The 19,057-nt window shown below is 38.3% G+C and overlaps 1 protein-coding gene across 8 annotated transcripts in view; it reads left to right on the forward strand.

Moving 5' to 3' along the window:
• Positions 1-19,057, forward strand: part of LOC127431843 (rho GTPase-activating protein 21-like) — a 165,598-nt gene that overhangs the window by 130,992 nt on the left and 15,549 nt on the right. For 4 of the 8 annotated variants that reach the window (XM_051682443.1, XM_051682442.1, XM_051682437.1 and 1 more), the window contains 8 exons: positions 453-531; positions 976-1,030; positions 6,685-6,708; positions 8,037-9,999; positions 13,612-13,758; positions 14,553-14,655; positions 14,800-14,842; positions 15,454-15,579. In XM_051682443.1, coding sequence (XP_051538403.1) covers positions 453-531; positions 976-1,030; positions 6,685-6,708; positions 8,037-9,999; positions 13,612-13,758; positions 14,553-14,655; positions 14,800-14,842; positions 15,454-15,579 — 2,540 coding nt within the window. Of the gene's footprint in view, positions 1-452; positions 532-975; positions 1,031-6,684; positions 6,709-7,545; positions 7,742-8,036; positions 10,000-13,611; positions 13,759-14,552; positions 14,656-14,799; positions 14,843-15,453; positions 15,580-19,057 lie in introns of those variants that run through there. The other 4 variants (XM_051682440.1, XM_051682445.1, XM_051682439.1 and 1 more) reach the window with 3 other exon arrangements.

A 19,057-nucleotide genomic window follows, 5' to 3' on the forward strand; every position in this document is an offset into this window, starting at 1 on the left:
ATGTCGTAATTTACTGTATGACCTTCTCTTTTCTATAGAACACAAAAGGTGAATTTCTGCTGAATATCCTTGCCATTCTTTTCTATTAATTGAAAGTGAATGAGAACTGGGGCTGTCAAGCTCCAAAAAGCACCATAAAAGAATGATAAAGGAGGTTCATTTAACTTATGTGCTGTATTACAAGTCTTCTGGAGTTATATGGTAGCTTTTTGTGAGGAACAGACCTGATCATAAAGCCAAATTTGTGTTGAAATTGAGAACCAGATCAGTCCAATTCTTGAGCAAATCCTTCAAACGGTTTTGTGAACTGGATCAATCAGTTTACTGAACCATTCCGACAATCTGTGTTTTCCAAAACATTTTCTGACACTTTTTATGAAACATCTTTGTACATTATCATACTATAACTGAACTACTAGCATCTTCTCCTTTTCCTGTTTCTCCTCCCTCAGGGGATCGCATCGTAAAAGTCAATGGAGAAAGCATCATCGGAAAGACATATTCCCAAGTTATCGCCCTTATACAGAACAGGTAAGCAGTCTTTTGCACTGTTAGTTTGAGCCTGGTGGAGCCTTGTGGTTGAAGATCCGGCGAGTCTGTAGGGTTCAAACCCTACAAACTAAAGTTTGATTTTAATGGTATGTGCTACTTAAACTGGAATTATATCTTACTGTTTTCATCATGGACTAGGGACTATTTATCTTTTATTTATCCCTTCATCTATTCCTAAAGTGTTCTAGAATAAAGGTGTCAGTCCTTGAGGAAGTTTACAGATACATGCTTTATTGTGCAATTTTATTTGACAAGTAACAATTCTTCCTTGTTCTTATATTTTATAAATATTCACCAGATACTGTATACACTGCATTTGAAGTACAATGTATTATCAGGACTTTGAGATTTGAGAAATTAGAAAATAATTTTAAACTTCAGATTTTACATTTTTGGTTTGACCTTTTTAAACACTTTTTTCAGTGACACATCTCTGGAGCTCTGCGTGATGCCAAAAGATGAAGACATTTTACAGCTGGTAGGTTTTAGTTCTCAGTAGTTTACTTGTCACACAAAACTGGTCATAACTTCTAGCCCTGCCAACAATGTACATGATGGATTCATCTTCAAAATCGTATTATTAAAGATAAAGTTTGTAATTTTTTCCACGCTAAAATACTTTCCCTGCTTAACTTGTATAGATAACTATAAGGAATGTTTTTGTAGATTGATTTTTCAGAATTCAGTTTGTTTTGTTGGTGTGAAAGCTGTTTTCTAAACTCAGTTCACCTGAACTTGAGGATCTGGGGTGTGGTACATCCAGCAGGTTTTGTGGATAGTGGTCCTTAAATGCATATCTCTGGTCTTAAGTTACCCAGGACCACATTCCACCCTCTTTACCTCATGCTTTTTTTTTTTCATACATATGCCCCACCTTTTTAAAATTCCTTAATCTTTCTCTTATGAATAGTGTAACAATATAAAAGGCCAAAAGAAAATTCGAATTGCTTAATTACAAAAAGTGTATAGGGCCATTAGGGACCAGAGATGTGTAATCATGTCGCAATATATATTTCCACTCCCATGAATTGTGCTTAAAAAATCCATATGTTTAATTTATGTGTTTTGTGTTTAAGTAACATTAAACGCTTCCCAAAGTCTAAGTGGGAGTTTGACTAATTGAAAGAACTAGTCCCCACATAGGTTGCATATTCATTGCAATGGGCATTAAATCCCTTAAACTCTCATCATTCACAATTTTAATCAGCCGAAGGACTGTGGCTATCCGCTTGTTACAGCAATCGTGAAGCCGCATCAGAGCGTCAAAGCCAGCGACAAGCGTCACTTTGATCTCCACATGAAAAGCGATTGCAGACAACAACGCCTCATTCTGCATTTTGGTGATAGTTAAGACTTGGCATGCATCTGAGTCAATTAAAATGCACCTTACATAGGCTGAAAATACTTGATTTCTATCACAAGTCCTATTTGGGCTTGTTTTGTACATCAAATAGCATTTAGATGTCCTTTCTAATTCGTCATTTTATCACTGACAAGGAAACGCTGTTGTGTGTGTGTTGTGAAGTGTGCATCAGTGCAATGACTCTGGCGGACACATCGCAAAGGTTCCGTCCTCCCAACAAGTGTTTTGGCTGGTTTATGCTATTGTAGTGGTAAATGTGTTAATCATGATTAAAAAAATGTAACACGTTTAACTTTATAATTATTCACATGCGTTAACAGGTTAATTCTAACAGCTCTAATATGTATGCATGCCGGGTCGCTAAAGACCCGAGGTTTGTAATAATATTTGGTGAAACACTCATGTATTTAAGGGTTAACCTTGACCTGTTAAACTTAGTTGAATTCTTCTTTGATGCAATTCATGTTCTTCCTTCTGTTCTCTTATTTCTTAAGTTGTGGGCAGGAATGACTGTCAAGTGTGGAATGCTGAGTGAGTGGTGTGTGTGTTTGTGTATGTATGTGTGCGTTAGTTGTTGATACTCTTTAAGATATGAAGCAGTTTGAAGTTTCCTGATGGAAAATGGATAAACTGTAGTGAACGGTGAAAATGAAATTACTCAACAAAAAGGAATTGTGGGAAAGAGAGCAGAGTCTCTGCTCTTTTCGCCAGAGTTCAGTGATGCAGCCGAGCAGAGAAGCGTGATGGCGCCTGTATGAGTGTGTGTGCTTATTTTGATTCAGCTATAATGAGGTTTGCCCAGATCTCAGGCTGTAATGCCATTTCCATACCTGAGCACATTTCAGGCAAGACTCCAGATCTCAGGCTGTTACATGCCAGCCTCACAAACTCTGATTCCACTGCTGGAGCCCTGAGGGCATTTCTGACATGACATTAATGAGTTCATCCAGTGCCTAGTTTAAAACTTAGGAATGACACTCATGCTTGTTATTTTAGCCAACAGGAGGCAGCTCTATGTACAATATGGAACCAACATTTAAGACTTCACAAATGGGAAAGTTTAAATTGTTTGTCAGATCTGCTTTAATATAGTCAATTTATGGCCATGCTAATGAACAACTAGGCCTTCAAGCACTCAATTCTCTAAAGATGGAACACACCATAATTGTCAGCATAACAGCTAAATTGGATTTTTACAGAGACCAAATTTTAACATAATTTTCTGTTGGGTAACAGGCCATATTGGACAGCCAGGTAACGAACAGGCAGACACTGCTGCTAAGGAAGCCCTCAAATTGGAAATTACAGAATGTCAAATTCCACCATCAGATCTCAAACCTATAATGAACTCATATATCTCAAAAAAGTGGCAAGTGGAATGGGATAAGTGTGTCCATAACAAACTATATGAGGTCAAACCTGTAATAAATGAAAGATGCTTCCCTTTTTTCCTTTTGAAACTAGATGTGATCAAACTGTATACGCAAAGTGTTGCATTGGTCATTTAAGACTTACTCATGTGTCTTATTGAAAGGTAAAGAACCACCAACATATGATTTCTGTAGAACACCACTGACTATTAAGCATATTTTCCTGGACTGTCCTGCTTTTATTAACACTAGACAATGGTCCTATTAAGACAATTATTTAGTGGATGTGTTTAAAAAGGTTTCATCAGGAAAAATAAAATCTTATCAAATGTCAAATTGATAGATCTTATATAGTTTTTGTTGTAATGTAATTATATATATATATATTATTATTATTATAATGTTTTTTTTTTTAAGCTACTTTGATCTTGCCATGAAAATAACCATTGATACTGACATGGCATTAAAAGAATAATACATAAATACATTTCTAATGACCAACTAGCATTAGCAGTGGTGTACCTATATGGGTGTTTCTTCAACTTCGGGCTCTTTTAGCACTATGGAATTCTGGAAAGTCTCGTTAAAACATTTTTCACATTCTCACTAGTTTATTGAATTTGTCTGCTAACAATGTCCAATAGTGTATGTACATGTATCACAGAAAATGTATGTACTGTAATATTTTTGAAACAAAAACATCCAGCACATCTCAAATTCTGTATTGTGTTTAATAGAACTTTGGTGTAAATGACACTGATGGAATTGACGTGTTTGGGGAAAAAAAGGCCACCTCCTTTGTCTTGCTAATGATAATTTCATAGCTAACATTTTACATATCCTAAATATATATATATATATATATATATATATATATATATATATATATACACACACAAAATTACAGCTTGAAGGAATTGACGCCCAATGACAATTTTCTTTGGTGTGGTGGACATGACGCCACAACTGTGGGACAGTCATACTTTTGGAAAAATGTATACAATTCTTTTTTCACACAATAAATATTGAAATTAAGTTGATTTCACTCTGTTTAGATTATCATAGTTTTAATCATGTAATAATTTGTATATTTATAATAGATTTTCATTGTTTAATATTGAAAGTGTAGAATAAATGATGAAGACATAAAAAAGATTCCAATTTAGTTTTAATGAGAACTTTATATAATAAACAATCTGTTCGTTTTAATAAAATCAATCCCGGGGACATGAAAGTGCCAGAAGTTGAAGGAACACCCATAAATGACAGAGAATAGGGAGTGCAGGCAGATTAAAGGCGGATGTAATGAGAGAACAGGGTTGCATCCAAATTCACATAACATCCATAAAATGTTGTATGGGAGGATAATTGCATCCAAAGTCATAGTAAACACTAATGGTAGTAACAGTATTTCAAAGGTGCCAGGTGGCATGTTATTTCCAGGGGATTTTCAAACTCTGCATGCAGGGATGGTTTTTGGGCTAATATTACCCACAATTTTGTGATCTCTATAGTAAAGAATGTAAGGCTGAAGCATTTACATTTATTAATTTGGCAGATGCTTCTATCCAAAGCGACTTACAAAAGATGAATAATACATCACAAGCAATTCATCTTATGGAGACAGTGGTACAAAAAGAGCTGCATTACAAAGTTTCTCTAGCATCAGAATTGTAGTATCCAAGACAGATTAGACTGCAACTAGAATAATATATATATATATATATATATATATATGTATAGATAGATTGATAGATAGATAGATACAGTATATATGTGTGTGTGTGTGTGTGTGTGTGTGTGTGTGTGTGTGTGTGTGTATGGTCAAGTGCTCATGGAAAATATGTTTTTAGCCGTTTTTGTGAAGATAGAGAGGGCGTCTGCTTCACGGATGGAGTTGGGAAGGTCGTTCCACCAACTAGGTGCAGTACTGAAAGTCTGGGAAAGTGTTTTGGTGCCTCTTTGTGTTGGTACAACAAGGCGCCGCTCATTAGCCAACCGCAGGCTTCTAGTGGGAACATAGCTTTGCAGAAATGATTTTAGGTATGCTGGAGCAGACCCAGTGACTGTTCTGTATGCCAGCATCAGAGCCTTGAATTTTATACGTGCAGCAGCCAGTGAAGAGAGACAAGGAGTGGTGTAGTATGCGCTCTCTTTGGTTCGTTGAAGACCAGACGTGCTGCTGCATTCTGGATCATTTGCAGGGGTCTAATTGCGCATGCAGGAAGGCCGGCTACGAAAGCGTTACGGTAATCCAGTCTAGTTATGACAAGTTACTGAACAAGGAGTTGTGTGGCATGTTCAGAGAGGAAGGGTCTTAGTTTCCTGATATTGTAGAGTATAAATCTACATGATTATGCTGTCTTTGAGATGTGGTCTGTGAAATTGAGTTGGAAAGCTAACATAGCAATAAATGAATTAAGTAATGTAAGATAATTAATTTAACCGGATGCCACAAAGGAGTCTGTGATATTAGAACAGAAGCTTATGACTGGTAGTGTGTCCCAATACTGGCATATTGTCTTACTACAGTACATACTGTACTTAAAAGTGTCTTGCCACTTAATCAAAAGTTTGTACTTTCCCATCTCCAGAGAATTATATACTTTTAGTGCATTCTAGAAGTATGTGAATTGGGAATACAGCCCATGAGTGCTTGGAGAAACATTTGCAGCAGATAAGTAATATATTCATGGACATCAGGGAAGGGCACCAGGCATGTATGCAAAGCAGTCAGCTGATCAGATCCACAGCAGCACCCTGTGTTTTGACTGCGAAACAATGCAACTGCATAGTGACTTGAGGGAAAAAGAGCTTCAAAACAAGTACAAGAAGAGCATACAGAAGAAGGCATCTGAAAAGAGACAGTCGACAGGTATTATGCAATTGATCATTGTGTGTAGGCAAGGAAGTGACATGCAGAAGGACTGAGATGTGACGACAGAAGCTGAAAGCTGCAGGATCGCTCCTGGAAAGAGCAGCAGTCACACCCTACATTAATCTCAATCGTGTCCTCCACTACTTAGTTCATCTGTGGTATTGGACTGATAGCCCTCCAGCAGTCTCTCTCTCTCTCTCTCTCTCTCTCTTTCTTTCTTTCTTTGTCTTTCTGTCTCTCTTTCTCTCTGTTTGTGTGTGTGTGTGTGTATGTGTGTGTGTGTGTGTGCGTGTATGTGTGTGTGTGTGTGTGTGTGTGTGTGTGTGTGTGTGTGTGTGTGCTGCAGTGTGTATTTATAGTGTTCTTTATCCCGCACTGAATGACAGCAGCAGTGTGTCTAGAGTAGGGGCTGATTGATTCTGCTCTACCTGTAGAGCTCTTGTCATCTCTCACCAGTACTCTCTCTTTCTTCTCTCCCTCTGCTTTCCCTGCTGTCAATGTAACTATCCTTCTGGCTGCAGTTTTCCAGGGATATCACAGCACTGGTAAGCAGGACCTAAACCCGTAACCTGCTCCCAGTCTGACTGTTATGTAATGTTGTGTTGTGTGTGGTGTTCATTCTTTGCATGGAAGTGCATGTGTATAACTTCTCCCTTTGTAGCTTTTACAAGCTGTTAAAAGTTAAATGAAACAATGATAAATTGCATAGAAATTATATAAAAATGATTGTATAGAAATGACTAATATGAGTTATTCAGTGGCACATGCCAATACCGATATCGAGCAGGATACCTTATATAATGGTGGTAAATTGTCTTATGTATATAATGACAGCAAATAATACACAAAATTGCTGTAATTAAATGAACACTTATCTTTACACAATATTAACTCAAAATTCACCACTGAAATTGAAAACAGGCATTATTTATTATCCTTTTACAAGATTTTGATTTTGGAAATGACATAAAGGGGAGATAGCACTTCTGTTAACTGGCCAAGTGGACACAGTTAACGGCCAATGCTGATAATCTTAAAATGGACAATTGACGGCACATGAATCACTGTGGCTGATATATCGGTCTATCACTCTAAAGAACTACCCCTCTAAAGAAATACTTCCTTGTGTACTTGCTCAATTATTTTTTATAGCCTTCTGAGTCATATTTATTTCCAGAGGAGGGGTGGAGCAGACAGTGAGATAGAGAGCTAGAAAGGGAGAGACAGGTATGCTAGCGTGAGCAGAGGTGTGCTGCAGTAACTTGACACCTCAGGTGTAGAGTCTTAAGTGCAGCTATCACGTTTACGCTCTCATTTGTGCCTTGGCTCTGTCCTGTGCATATTGGGACAGCTGGGGCGGACAATAACTTTATATAGTATCCTGTGTTGGGAAAGTACTAAATGGGAGTGAATATCTGTGTGGAATTTAGCATTAAGACCATGAGGGAACTAGTCAGTTATTGACAGAGTAAGATGATAACAGAGCTGTCGCTAGCATCTGTAGGTTGCTCGGTGAAAGGCTGCCCTCCTCTTGTTCTTTCCTCTTGTCTGGGTGCTCCTCTCTCTCTGCAGGTAAAGGTAGGTAAGCTGCTAATACTTAATCCCTCCTTGAGGTTGAAGGCAGTTGAGCCTGGCTACTTGACTTTTTCTCCTCTCACACTTTCCCTGAGATTTGTTGCTTTTTGAACTTAGAGAAAGAAGTGGGGGTCAACTGACCTGACCCGACTCCTGTATGTTGTTAGTAAATTGCTACAAGATGGTAAAAGTTTCCAGTCTTCAAATGGTTGACAAACCATTAGCCATGCCAGTAAATAATTTTTCATTGCAGTATTCATTCTTTCATTTTAACTAATAAAACATCCCTTCCTTACAGGCCTATTCTCAAGATGCATACCTCAAAGCAAATGAGGCATATAGTGGAAATGCCCAGAATATCCCTGAGCCGCCCTCAATATGTTACCCACGGATAGAGCCCAATGCCATGGTGAAGGTGCTGGAGCCTTCGCACTCTGCCGAGGTGTCATGCAGAACCGGACAAGGGGAAAACCAATGCTCCAAGCCTGACAAAGTCATGGATATCCCTATATCCGCCCCTACCCCACCCCAAACCTCTCAAGTCCCCAAGACCCAAACTGTTGTGTGTGTATTTAACGAGAGTGTGAGGACAATGGTAGCATCAACCGAATCTACAGATCGAACTTCACACATGGCCAGGGCTGGTCCCAGCCACAGGATGGAAGAGAACAGGTATGCAGTTTCCACAGAACCAGGCTTTAACAGGTTCAGAACCCATGCCACTTCATCTCCAACTGGGGCAGCACAATTACACATACCCAACATCACTGCAGAGTCTACTGGGTTCTCCAGCAGTACCCCTAGAACTACAGAGACTTGTGTGGACACCACCCCTACAGCTTCCCAAAGACATACCCTGACCACAACAGCAGAAACGTTCCCATCAGCCACCTCTCCCACCCCTTACACACCCTCTCCTCCACCAGCCACACCTTCCCCCTGCTCCCCCCACCAAAACATAGACTGGAGAAACTACACCACCTACAAAGAGTACATAGACAACAAACGGCTTTACATGTATGGCTGTCGGACCATTCAAGAACGTCTGGACAGTCTGCGAGCCACAACCCCATCCAGTACAGGAGAATACAGCAAGCTGAAAAGCACTTCTACAACCGCTACACCCTCGCGGGGCTTTTCTGGATCACAGTTGAGACAGAGGAGTGCCTCACATGATCGGAGTTATCTTGGATCTAGCGTGCTTCCACTGCGTAGTGCCTCACAGGAGAGACTTGGTGGTGCAGAACGAACTGCTCTAGCACGGAATTGGCCTCGCAGTGCTTCCCAGGATGCCCTCCCGTTGGCACCCACAGGTATCCCAAAACCCAGAGCGTGTTCTTGTGACTACCTGGGCAGACAGAATGATGGTGCAGGGTCCATATTGGACAGGCAGGGATGCTGCAGAACTGAGACAGAAGAGAGGATACTTATACATAGAGGGGACGAGGCAAGAGCAAGTAGGCAGTCTTCTTTACGCATGGTGCCCCAGCCTCACAGAACACAGGAGGTATTCAGCCCTGACATGCGTGGGGGCAGCTACCCAGGGTTGCCCTTAACACCTCTCTTCTGTAGAGGCACTGGTTCTTTACTCACCTCCAGAGCTGAAAGCCTGGGTAACACCGCTGCTCCTTCTTTAAATAGGCCTTCACTGCTACCTGCTAAGAATTATGTCTCAGACTCTTACACTGTTGCTGGTTCTTATGTAGCCTCTGCCCTGGCCTCAATACAAGGCCACATTAGTGGTAGCTCCAACACAGGCTCCATCAAAGACCAAAGAACACCTCTCATTGCCAACCACCTGCCCCACAATGCAGAGCAGCCCAGGGGGCGGGCTGACAGCCTTCAAGAACCAGTCAGAGAGGTAGCTCATGGATGTCGCTCTTCATCTTGCTCCGCTGTCTCTAAACCACATAGAACAAAGCAGGGTGGAACCAAGCCTATATTGACCAGTAACGGTACAGTTCCTAAGCAGCCCCAGTTAACAGAACCACAGCCCCAAGCCATAGAGAAGGAAGTGGAGGGTATTGAGGGTCCAGACGCTACTGTAGTTGTGGTTCGGAGGGAGAAGTCTGGATCTCAACCCATCCGACACCCCTCATACATTCTGGCAGTGAACGACACAGAGCCAATTGCCAATTCCAACAAATGCTGGCTGCCCAATGACGCCTGGCGTGAAATGCACAAGAGGAAACTAGGAGACCAGTGCAAAACCTCCATCTCCAGCAACCTTAATGACTCATTGGACTCCATCCCCTTTATTGGTAAGAGCCTTTTTCAACTGTATAAAATAACCATGGATGCTGTTGCTATGTCAACCACTGTCTGACCTACAGGGTGATGAGTTTTAATAGGCTAATAGATTGTGAAAAAATGTGTTTAATATAGATTTTTGTTGTTGTTGTTGTTTGTTTTTTTTTGTTTTTTTTGTTAGATTGGTATGAAATGCCTTTGTCTAAAATCTCTGATGCCATACCTTAGACTTTGACATTTGCATATTGGGAGCAATGAGAAATTGCATCTTTTTTTTTTTTTTTTACTTTGAGTAATGTATAGTTATAATGTATCTCATGTATTTACTAGAGTAGTTTTCAGAATATTTGCTTCTTCTGGTTCTTTGTTCATCACATGAAGCAGCCAATGGGAACAAGGAAGAAGACTTTGTCTTGATATTCAGTGTTCTGCATTGCTCACAGTAAATGAAACATCTGAACTTTAACATTAGATGTGCTACTTTTAACACAAGGCAGTCATTGTCTGCTTCATTGCAGTTCCAGACTAGGGCAGGACTTTGAATTTGCTTTTTATTGCACAAATAAATCATACAAAAGGCTACCCTGTTAATTCTTGACCCAGACTTTGCATAGATAGATCAAATGGTTTACACATGTGGTGTACATGATGACGGTAATAACAGCAGGATTAACAGCTCTCCCCAATGTAAACAAAGTTGTTAGAGGGAAGTGTTGTGTAATTTGAGTGTATGAATGTCTGTCTGTGTGTGTGTGTGTGTGTGTGTGTGTGTGTGTGTGTGTGTGTGTGTGTGTTCGTGTATTCGTGCTTGTGTGTGTGTGTGTGTGTGTGTGTGTGGGAGGGAGGGAGAGAGAGAGGGGCATTAACCTGCAATGTCTTTCATGACATCTTTCGAGTCACCTGTTCCTCAGAATTTTGCTCATTGAGATGATGTGTGTAATTTGTTTGTCCAATCAATGGCTGATGGGGAAAGTGTTCGTGAAACATGTTTGAATTGTCATTATTTTTTAAATTCCATTTGATTACGCTAGTGGCACAAAAATTACACACTTTATCTTTACTTTAACCATGTACTATATGATGCCAGCAAGAAAGGTGTTTAAATTCTATAAAAAGTGTGGTGTTTAAATTCTATTACATTTGTACAAAGGCATCATTAATGGCTGTGCTTCTCAAGGTGTACCAGCAGCATATTTAAATATAGGATGTGTTATGGATGTTGATTGGTACAGAAACAGACAGTATTAAAGCTCAAGTGTGTTAGTGGAGTGCATAGGTCAGCCCCTGGAGCATCTCCAAACTACAATGTACACCAGTACAGTGATAGGATATGACATCATAGTACACAAGGGCACAAATAATTTGACATACTGTCAGATTCCACCCTGTAGACTGTGCTTTGGGTTTGTTTGGTAGACTGTGTTTTGGGTTTGTTTGGTAGATTGTGTTTTTGGTTTTGTTTGGTAGACTATGTTTGGGTTTTGTTTGGTAGACTGTGTTTTGGGTTTTGTTTGGTAGACTGTTTTTTGGGTTTTGTTTGATAGATTGTGTTTTGGGTTTTGTTTGGGAGATTGTGTTTTGGGTTTTGTTTGGGAGATTGTGTTTTAGGTTTTGTTTGGGAGATTGGGTTTTGGGTTTTGTTTGGGAGATTTTGTTTTAGGTTTTGTTTGGGAGATTGGGTTTTGGGTTTGTTTGGGAGATTGTGTTTTATGTTTCTTTTGGTAGACTGTTTTTGGGTTTTGTTTTGTAAATTCTGTTTTGGGTTTTGTTTGGTAGATTGTCTTTTTGGGTTTTGTTTCGTAAATTGTGTTTTGAGTTTTGTCTGGTATACTGTTTTGGTTTTGCTTGGGACATTGTGTTTTGGGTTTTATTTTGGTAGACTGTGTTTAGAGTTTTGTTCGGTAGATAATGTTTTGGGTTTTGTAGACTGTTTGGATTTTGTTTGGTAGATTGTGTTTTGGCTTTTGTTTTGGAGATTGTATTTTGGGTTATGTTTGGGAGATTGTGTTTTAGGTTTTGTTTGGTAAATTGTGTTTTTGGTTTTGTTTGGGAGATTGGGTTTGCTTAGGAGATTGGGTTTGGGGTTTCTTTTGGTAGACTGTGTTTTTGGGTTTTGTTTTGTATTTTGTTTTGGGTTTGGTAGATTGTGTTTTTGGGTTTTGTTTGGTATACTGTTTTGGGTTTTGCTTGGGAGAGCATGTTTTAGGTTTTATTTAGTAGATTGTGTTTTTTGTTTTTGTTTGGGAGACTTTGTGTTGTTGGTAATGTTTGGAACACTGTTTTGAGTTTAGTTTGGTAGACTGTGTTTTGAGTTTTGTTTGGTAGATTGTTTTGGGTTTTGTTTGTTAAATTATGTTTTGGGTTTTGTCTGTTAGATTGGGTTTTCTTTAATAGATTGTGTTTTGTGTTTTGTTTGGTAGATTGTGTTATGGGTTTTTCTTGGGAGATTGGGTTTTGTTTTTTGTTTTAGATTGTGTTTTGGGTTTTGTTATATAGATTATGTTTTGCTTGGGAGATTGCTTTTTCTTTTTTGTAGATTGTTTTTTGTGTATTGTTTGGTAGACTGTTTTGTTCAGTAGACTGGGTTTGATTTGGTAGTCTGGTTTTGGTTCATGACTTCTTTTTAAGGCAAAGATAAACTTGCCCTATAAATATGATTCATGACTAGTTTCTGGCGGATGATGTCACTAAGATGATATGTCAGTATTGACCACAATAAAATAATCATGATGCATCAAACAGGCTTGAACTCAACACCTGCTGCTGGCATTAATATAAGTCTAAAATTCATCTAAACCACTAGTCCCTGTGGTCCAGATCCAGGGATTTACACTTTAACGCAGGCACACACACATAATCATACATGCAAACCTAAACCGACACCTAATAATGGCAGAAACTGAACTAATTAGAGCCTTTAAGTCCATAAAATGTCTTTTTTTTCCTACAGTTTTACTACAGTAGAATGTGTTTTACACTTATATATAGCTGACATTGTAGCCAGGTATTCAAAGTGATGAACACAAGAATTAAAATTCATGTAGCCTAAAAACAAGTACATTGGTTTGGTTTTAAAGCTAACTTGATTGGTTCCCCTGAAAAGTGTTAAGAGTGGTTCTATTAAAACATTGCTCTGTTTTTTGGCCCAACTAATGACGTGAGTTTGGGGGGGCCTGTTTGTCAGATCAATAGTTTTTGGATGGAGTGGTCAGGAAACATGTTTGAAATCATGTCATTGTCAAGTTATTATTTTTGCAATTCCGTTTGTTGATGCAAGTGTCACAGAAATTTAAAACTTCAGCTTTAAACTACAACTATTAAGATTAAAGTCAGACTAGTGTTGGAAAAACAGACTCTTTATTCTGTTTAGACAGATTATTTTATCCTGTGATGTGATCCCGTCTGCCCTACTAATCTTATTTCTTGGTTTGTGTGTCTGTCTGTGTAAAGAAAGGTGTGGAGAGCTTATCAGTTTAATGAATGCTCACTCCTTACCAGCTTTATGAGTAAGCATGTTTCGTCCTAGCTGTCTGGTTCTGTTTGTACATGTCTTTTTTGGTCTGTATTGCTTGTGCTGTATACAACAGATAATGAAAAGTGTATTTTATATCTGTCGTCATCAGACGAGCCGTCAAGTTCCAGTAATGAACATGACGCAACACACATTCCTGCGTCTGCCGTGATTTCCAGCATGCCCGTCATTACCACCATCCCGCCTAGTCCCACATCCCCAACTCCTGTAATACGCCGGCAGCTGTCCCACGACCAGGGTGAGGAACATCTCTGCCAACTTAATAAGTTACATCGAAAATAAATGATCAGTGTGAGAAATTAACTATTTCTATAATGGAGCAATATTTGCTTCCTGGATTTGATGTTCAGGTTTTTTTTTTTTTTTTTTTTTTACCATAATGAGGGCATTTTTTGAGCCATATAAATAACAGTGTCGTCCCTTTATGTGAAATGTTTCAGCTGAATCAATTAATTGAAATAAAATCTCAATCTGAAAAATGATGGCTGTTACCTGTAAAATCAAATCAAATACAAAGTTACTGTAAAGATGATGCCCAAGAAATCATTACATAAAAAAGCTCTGCTAGATATTGTCTTCCGTGGTAGATTTTGATGTATTTAGATTTCTGTTTTGGAGTTATTGGGAAGTGGTTTCTTCACATTTGTTGTTGTCAAATATGATTTTATTAGATTTTTTTTCCATTGAAATACACATTATATTAGCAGCATTCAACAACACTCCTACTGAGACAGTAAATACAGATATCTGACAGCTACAGGTCACTATTGTGTCTGCAGAGGCACTAAACCCATAACTTGTTTGGCCTAGAATATACTATTATGAAATATATCAAATATATAAGAGATTAAAAAAATAAAAAAAACACACACAAGAAGATGTATTTTTAACCCTAAGATACTGTATTAATGTGGGGCATTTGTATCACTTTTAGAGCCATTTCTACCTGATCCCTGGTACATTTCTGACCCTGTATATGAGTAAAATCAAACAAAATATGTTTTCTGTGAACTCTAAATTCATCTCTTATAGATTCCTTACGACTCACGGTTCTGGAGTCAGATTCTGGTGCTAAAACGGAGCGATCTAAATCCTTCGATGAGGGTTTGGATAACTACAGAGAAGAGGGTAGAGGGTATGTTTATGGTCACTTAGAGCTACAGAATATATGCATAACAGCAATACATTGCCCACATGGTTGAAGAGCCAGTGAACTGCCATTGTTAATGTGCTGCCTCAGGCACTAAATAACCTCTGTATGTTTACTGTGTCTGTACAGCAGGTCCATTAAACACACCCATGGATTCAAGGGCCTTAGAAAGGTGAGTGAGACTGCTGTCATAGTGATAATAAATGACTGTAACTCTCCCATTAACTGCATAATGATTAGTTAACACTTTATAGATAAAGGTCTGTTCAGTTGGTGTTTGATCTTCAGTTAAAATGCAGCACTACAGCCATCTCAGCCAACATTTGTACAAATAACACAGAGGAAATTTGCAGAAATGTGTCGACTTTGTGTACAGAATTGCTGCATGTCCAAAAGTAATAAGTACAAATTATTTTACAGACAGAAAACAAGTCAAAATTTACAGATCTGCTTGAAAATATCTGGTTTGCTTGCTACTAAGTACCTCAAACAAAAGGCTAAATATCTTCAAAAGCCACAAACTTGGTCAAATTAGGCAGATCCGATTAATAGTTCTTATGCCAGATGTTGCATTGCAGTCAGATTGGTGTAAACAATTTTTCACAAATGCTTTCCAGTTTTGTGTGCTGCATGCACCAGACAATAAGTGTGAACCGACCATGGGCCATCTGAAGCTGAGATTACCAAACTTATCACATATGCCATAGAGTTTTCAGTCAGAGTTGTCAAGCAGGATGAATCAGGCTGATTACTGAAAGAATAATCTCTGTTTGGTGTGTACAGGCTGTAGATAAGTCCTCTGAAGACTCAGGCTCTGGCTCTAGAAAAGACTCTACTTCAGATGTGTTCACTGATGCCACAAAGGAGGGTCCACTTCATTTCAAACAGCTCAATATAGACAAGGGCAAGGTACAACAACAACAAAAACACCAACATTCACATTCAGTCATTCATGTTTTGTCTTGTTCTGGGGTCTCAAAATGAAAGGGTCTTCAGAGCAAACAGCTTTATAGTGCTGTAAGTTCTATTACAGCCAACAGTGTTTGCACTTGTCAGAAACAACATATTGTAAATCTGTTGCAACAGAAGACATCAAACTTGGTGGTTGGAAGCTTTCAGAGACATTTCATGTTCCACAAAGTAGTGCCAGTGCTTTTGGCTTTTGTTTTATTTTACTCCATTCAGACTTGAGCTGCATCAAAATTCACATACTTTTACAACACATTTTAAAGTATGTACTCTTAGGTACTTAGTAGGACATTATACCAGTATTGGGATATACTAGGTCTATGTCTTGATACCCTTAACCCCTTTGTTGCATACTGTTTTAATTAATGGTACATGTAAGCATTAGCTTAGTCACTGCTGTAGCATCTTCAGTCTTTTATTCTTCACTATTTTCTACAACTGAAAAAGTCAAAAGAAAACCATTACAAACATGGTTGTGCACCATTCAGAATTGAACAAAAAATGCTAATTTAATTCCTGAATTAGAATTTAATTTGAATTGAAGCATCAAAGAGAATATAGAATAACAATTCAATTTTAATTTAAGAAAGTTGAATTAAAGGGGTCATTAAATGCTGTTTTTTTTATAGTTATATTATCTTCCCTGAGGTCCACTGATAATGTTAGTAAGGTTTTTTTTTTACATTAAAATTAATTTAGTAATATATTATCATTTTCCAAACTGTCTCTGGCCCTCTGTCTGAAGTGCTCAGCTTAAAACTTCAACATAAACGCCTACTATTTGGATTGGCTAACATTGTGCAGCCCCTCAAATTCAGCCATATTTGAAACTCAGTCTGAAAAGAATGAACAAGCTCCACAACATTATAAAACTAAATTTCAGGGTTTACACATAACGCACATCCAACACTTTGCATCTTAATATATTAAACCGCTCATCTCAAGCACAACTGTTAACACTCACACCCTGTCTACACCGGATACGAGAGTCGCATCGTGTCAAAAGCAAGAGAACCCATTATCATCAATGATGCTGTCTACCATGGAAGCATCCGTTGCGGCACGTCACATTGTGCCAGCAGTAAACAGATGTCATGTTCCATTTTGCACTGCACGCGCTGGTGCTACTACTGCCAACAACACAAATAAATGGTTTAGAAAGTTTGTGTCGATGTGCCCGGTGTATACAGCCTCAAGACTTTGTGTCGCGTCAATGGACGCGTGCAGTGTAAACAGCGTGTCAGCACCATAAACTATCAAACAGTCATGACATTTTAAATATTTATGGAGTGTTTTTAACTGCCCCATCCTTCAAAAATAGTTAATTTGCAAAGCTTGAATCTTTTAATGACTGGTTTACAAGCAATCCACGCTGATAGGCGATAAAACACGCAATCCATGCTGAAATACGCTGAAGACACATCCACATGAAGCACATACATAATCCAAAGCATGGTGTAATTTAGACGCACACACATCCAGTTTCCAGTACCATCCTGCACTGAAATGCACATTGCCGCAAACGCATCGAAATGGTCAAAGACGTCCATCCAGCGCATGTTTTCATACACCAACAATTAAAAATAGCGCAGATGGGTGAAAAAATGCGTCCATGATGCGATTGTGCTCACAACAGCAAGAGGCAGCAGCTGAAGGACAGAGAATAGCTTCTCTTCTTCAGAGTTGTAACTTGACAATGCGTCTTTTAAAAGTGGCCCGAGATATGTATCAAGTGGTCAAAGATGTCTGTCTGTGCATGTTTAAATACAAAAATAATTGAAAATAGTCCAGATGGGTCGCCTTTGGTATTCAGGTTACAGTAGACCTTGTTTGTCCTCCTCTCTCAGTTTAGGAACTGAAGCACCAGTGGGTGGGGCCAAGGGTGCATTGATGTAAAAGTAGGTGTTGATGTTTTTGAGCTGGAGAGGCGGTCATGAATTAATGAGCTCCCAAATGACGTAGAGAAGTTGTGGAAGTAGAGAACGAGGCGTTTTTGAAGTTTGGTTTCAATAAATTATTTTATTGCATTGGGGATTAAATTGTGAGTTCTGAAATTTTCAGTATGTTTTTATAGTAGAAAGACCTCTTATATGTCAAAATATCAAGGACATTTTTATTCCTCATGACATGACCCCTTTAAAATGGAATGAAACTCAAAAACTGTTATCAATGCACATCATATGGGGTATTTCCAGAAACATTCTACAGTATACAGTACTGTGCAAAAGTCTTAGGCACATAAGATGCTTCACAAAATCATTTGTCTTAAGATGGTTATTTATATCTTCAGCTTTAGTGTATCAGTAGGAAATATAAATGTTAAGACTCACAAACATTACTTTTGCAAATAGAAAAGATTAGAATAGAAGAACAGGGAGCCCTGCAACAGATGTCATGGCCCCCACAAAACCCCCCACTGAACATCATGTCAGTCTGAGATTACATAATGAGACAGAAGTAATTGAGACACTGAATATTGATTTAGCTTTTTTATGTTTACTGGACTTTGTATGACGTTAAGTGATAAATGAAAACTATTTATGTCATTATTTTTGAAGACATCCTCACTATGCAACATTTTTCACAAGTGCCTAAAACTTTTGCACAGTACTGTATATCACAATCAATAAATGCAATTTGTGATTTATTTACTTTTATGAAGTTATCTGAAAACAATGTAGTGGACCATTTCTGGTGCTGTATGGCAAAAAAAAATTTGTTCTGATGGCTGTGTTAATTTTAGTTAGTTTTGAAAAATATTAGACCCTCCTTTTATAAGGTATCTTCAACCACTATATACTTAAATTGTTGAAACAATGTACTTAATATGTACATATGTGTTGTTGCATTGTATTTACATTTAAATTAGAGGCATTTAATTACATCTGTATTTACACTGTTAACCTTACCCTTAAAACCTAACCTTAACCCAACCCTTACCTTAAACCCTAACCCACCCCAAACCTAACCTTAAAACTTATCCCTACCCCTACTCCTAAACCTACCTGTACCTCATCCTCAGTAGCAGCAAATGTGAATCTTGTGAAAATTTTGCTGAACAACATGTTGTTACACAATAAGTCTATTGTATTGTATCTATTTTGATGTTAGTACATAGTAGTTAAAGACTCCTAATATAAAGTGGGACCGAAATATCTGATAAGTTAAAAAACATGAAATCAGAGAATTAATAAGCATAATTGGTCAAAAATAATAACATAATTATTTATGTCACAAAATGTGTCTTTTTGTGTTGGACTAATAAAATTGTGTTATGTTACTGTGATGAATTTCTTTCATTGCAATTCAGTAAATTCCACTTCCTATCATTCCAGTTCAACTTCCTGTGGGTGTGGCAATTCAGTTGAAAGGAGCCAATTCTGAAAATCAGAATTTTGCACAACAAATATGCATACTA

This window comes from Myxocyprinus asiaticus, chromosome 41, assembly GCF_019703515.2.
Source record: "Myxocyprinus asiaticus isolate MX2 ecotype Aquarium Trade chromosome 41, UBuf_Myxa_2, whole genome shotgun sequence".
Lineage (NCBI taxonomy): Eukaryota > Metazoa > Chordata > Actinopteri > Cypriniformes > Catostomidae > Myxocyprinus > Myxocyprinus asiaticus.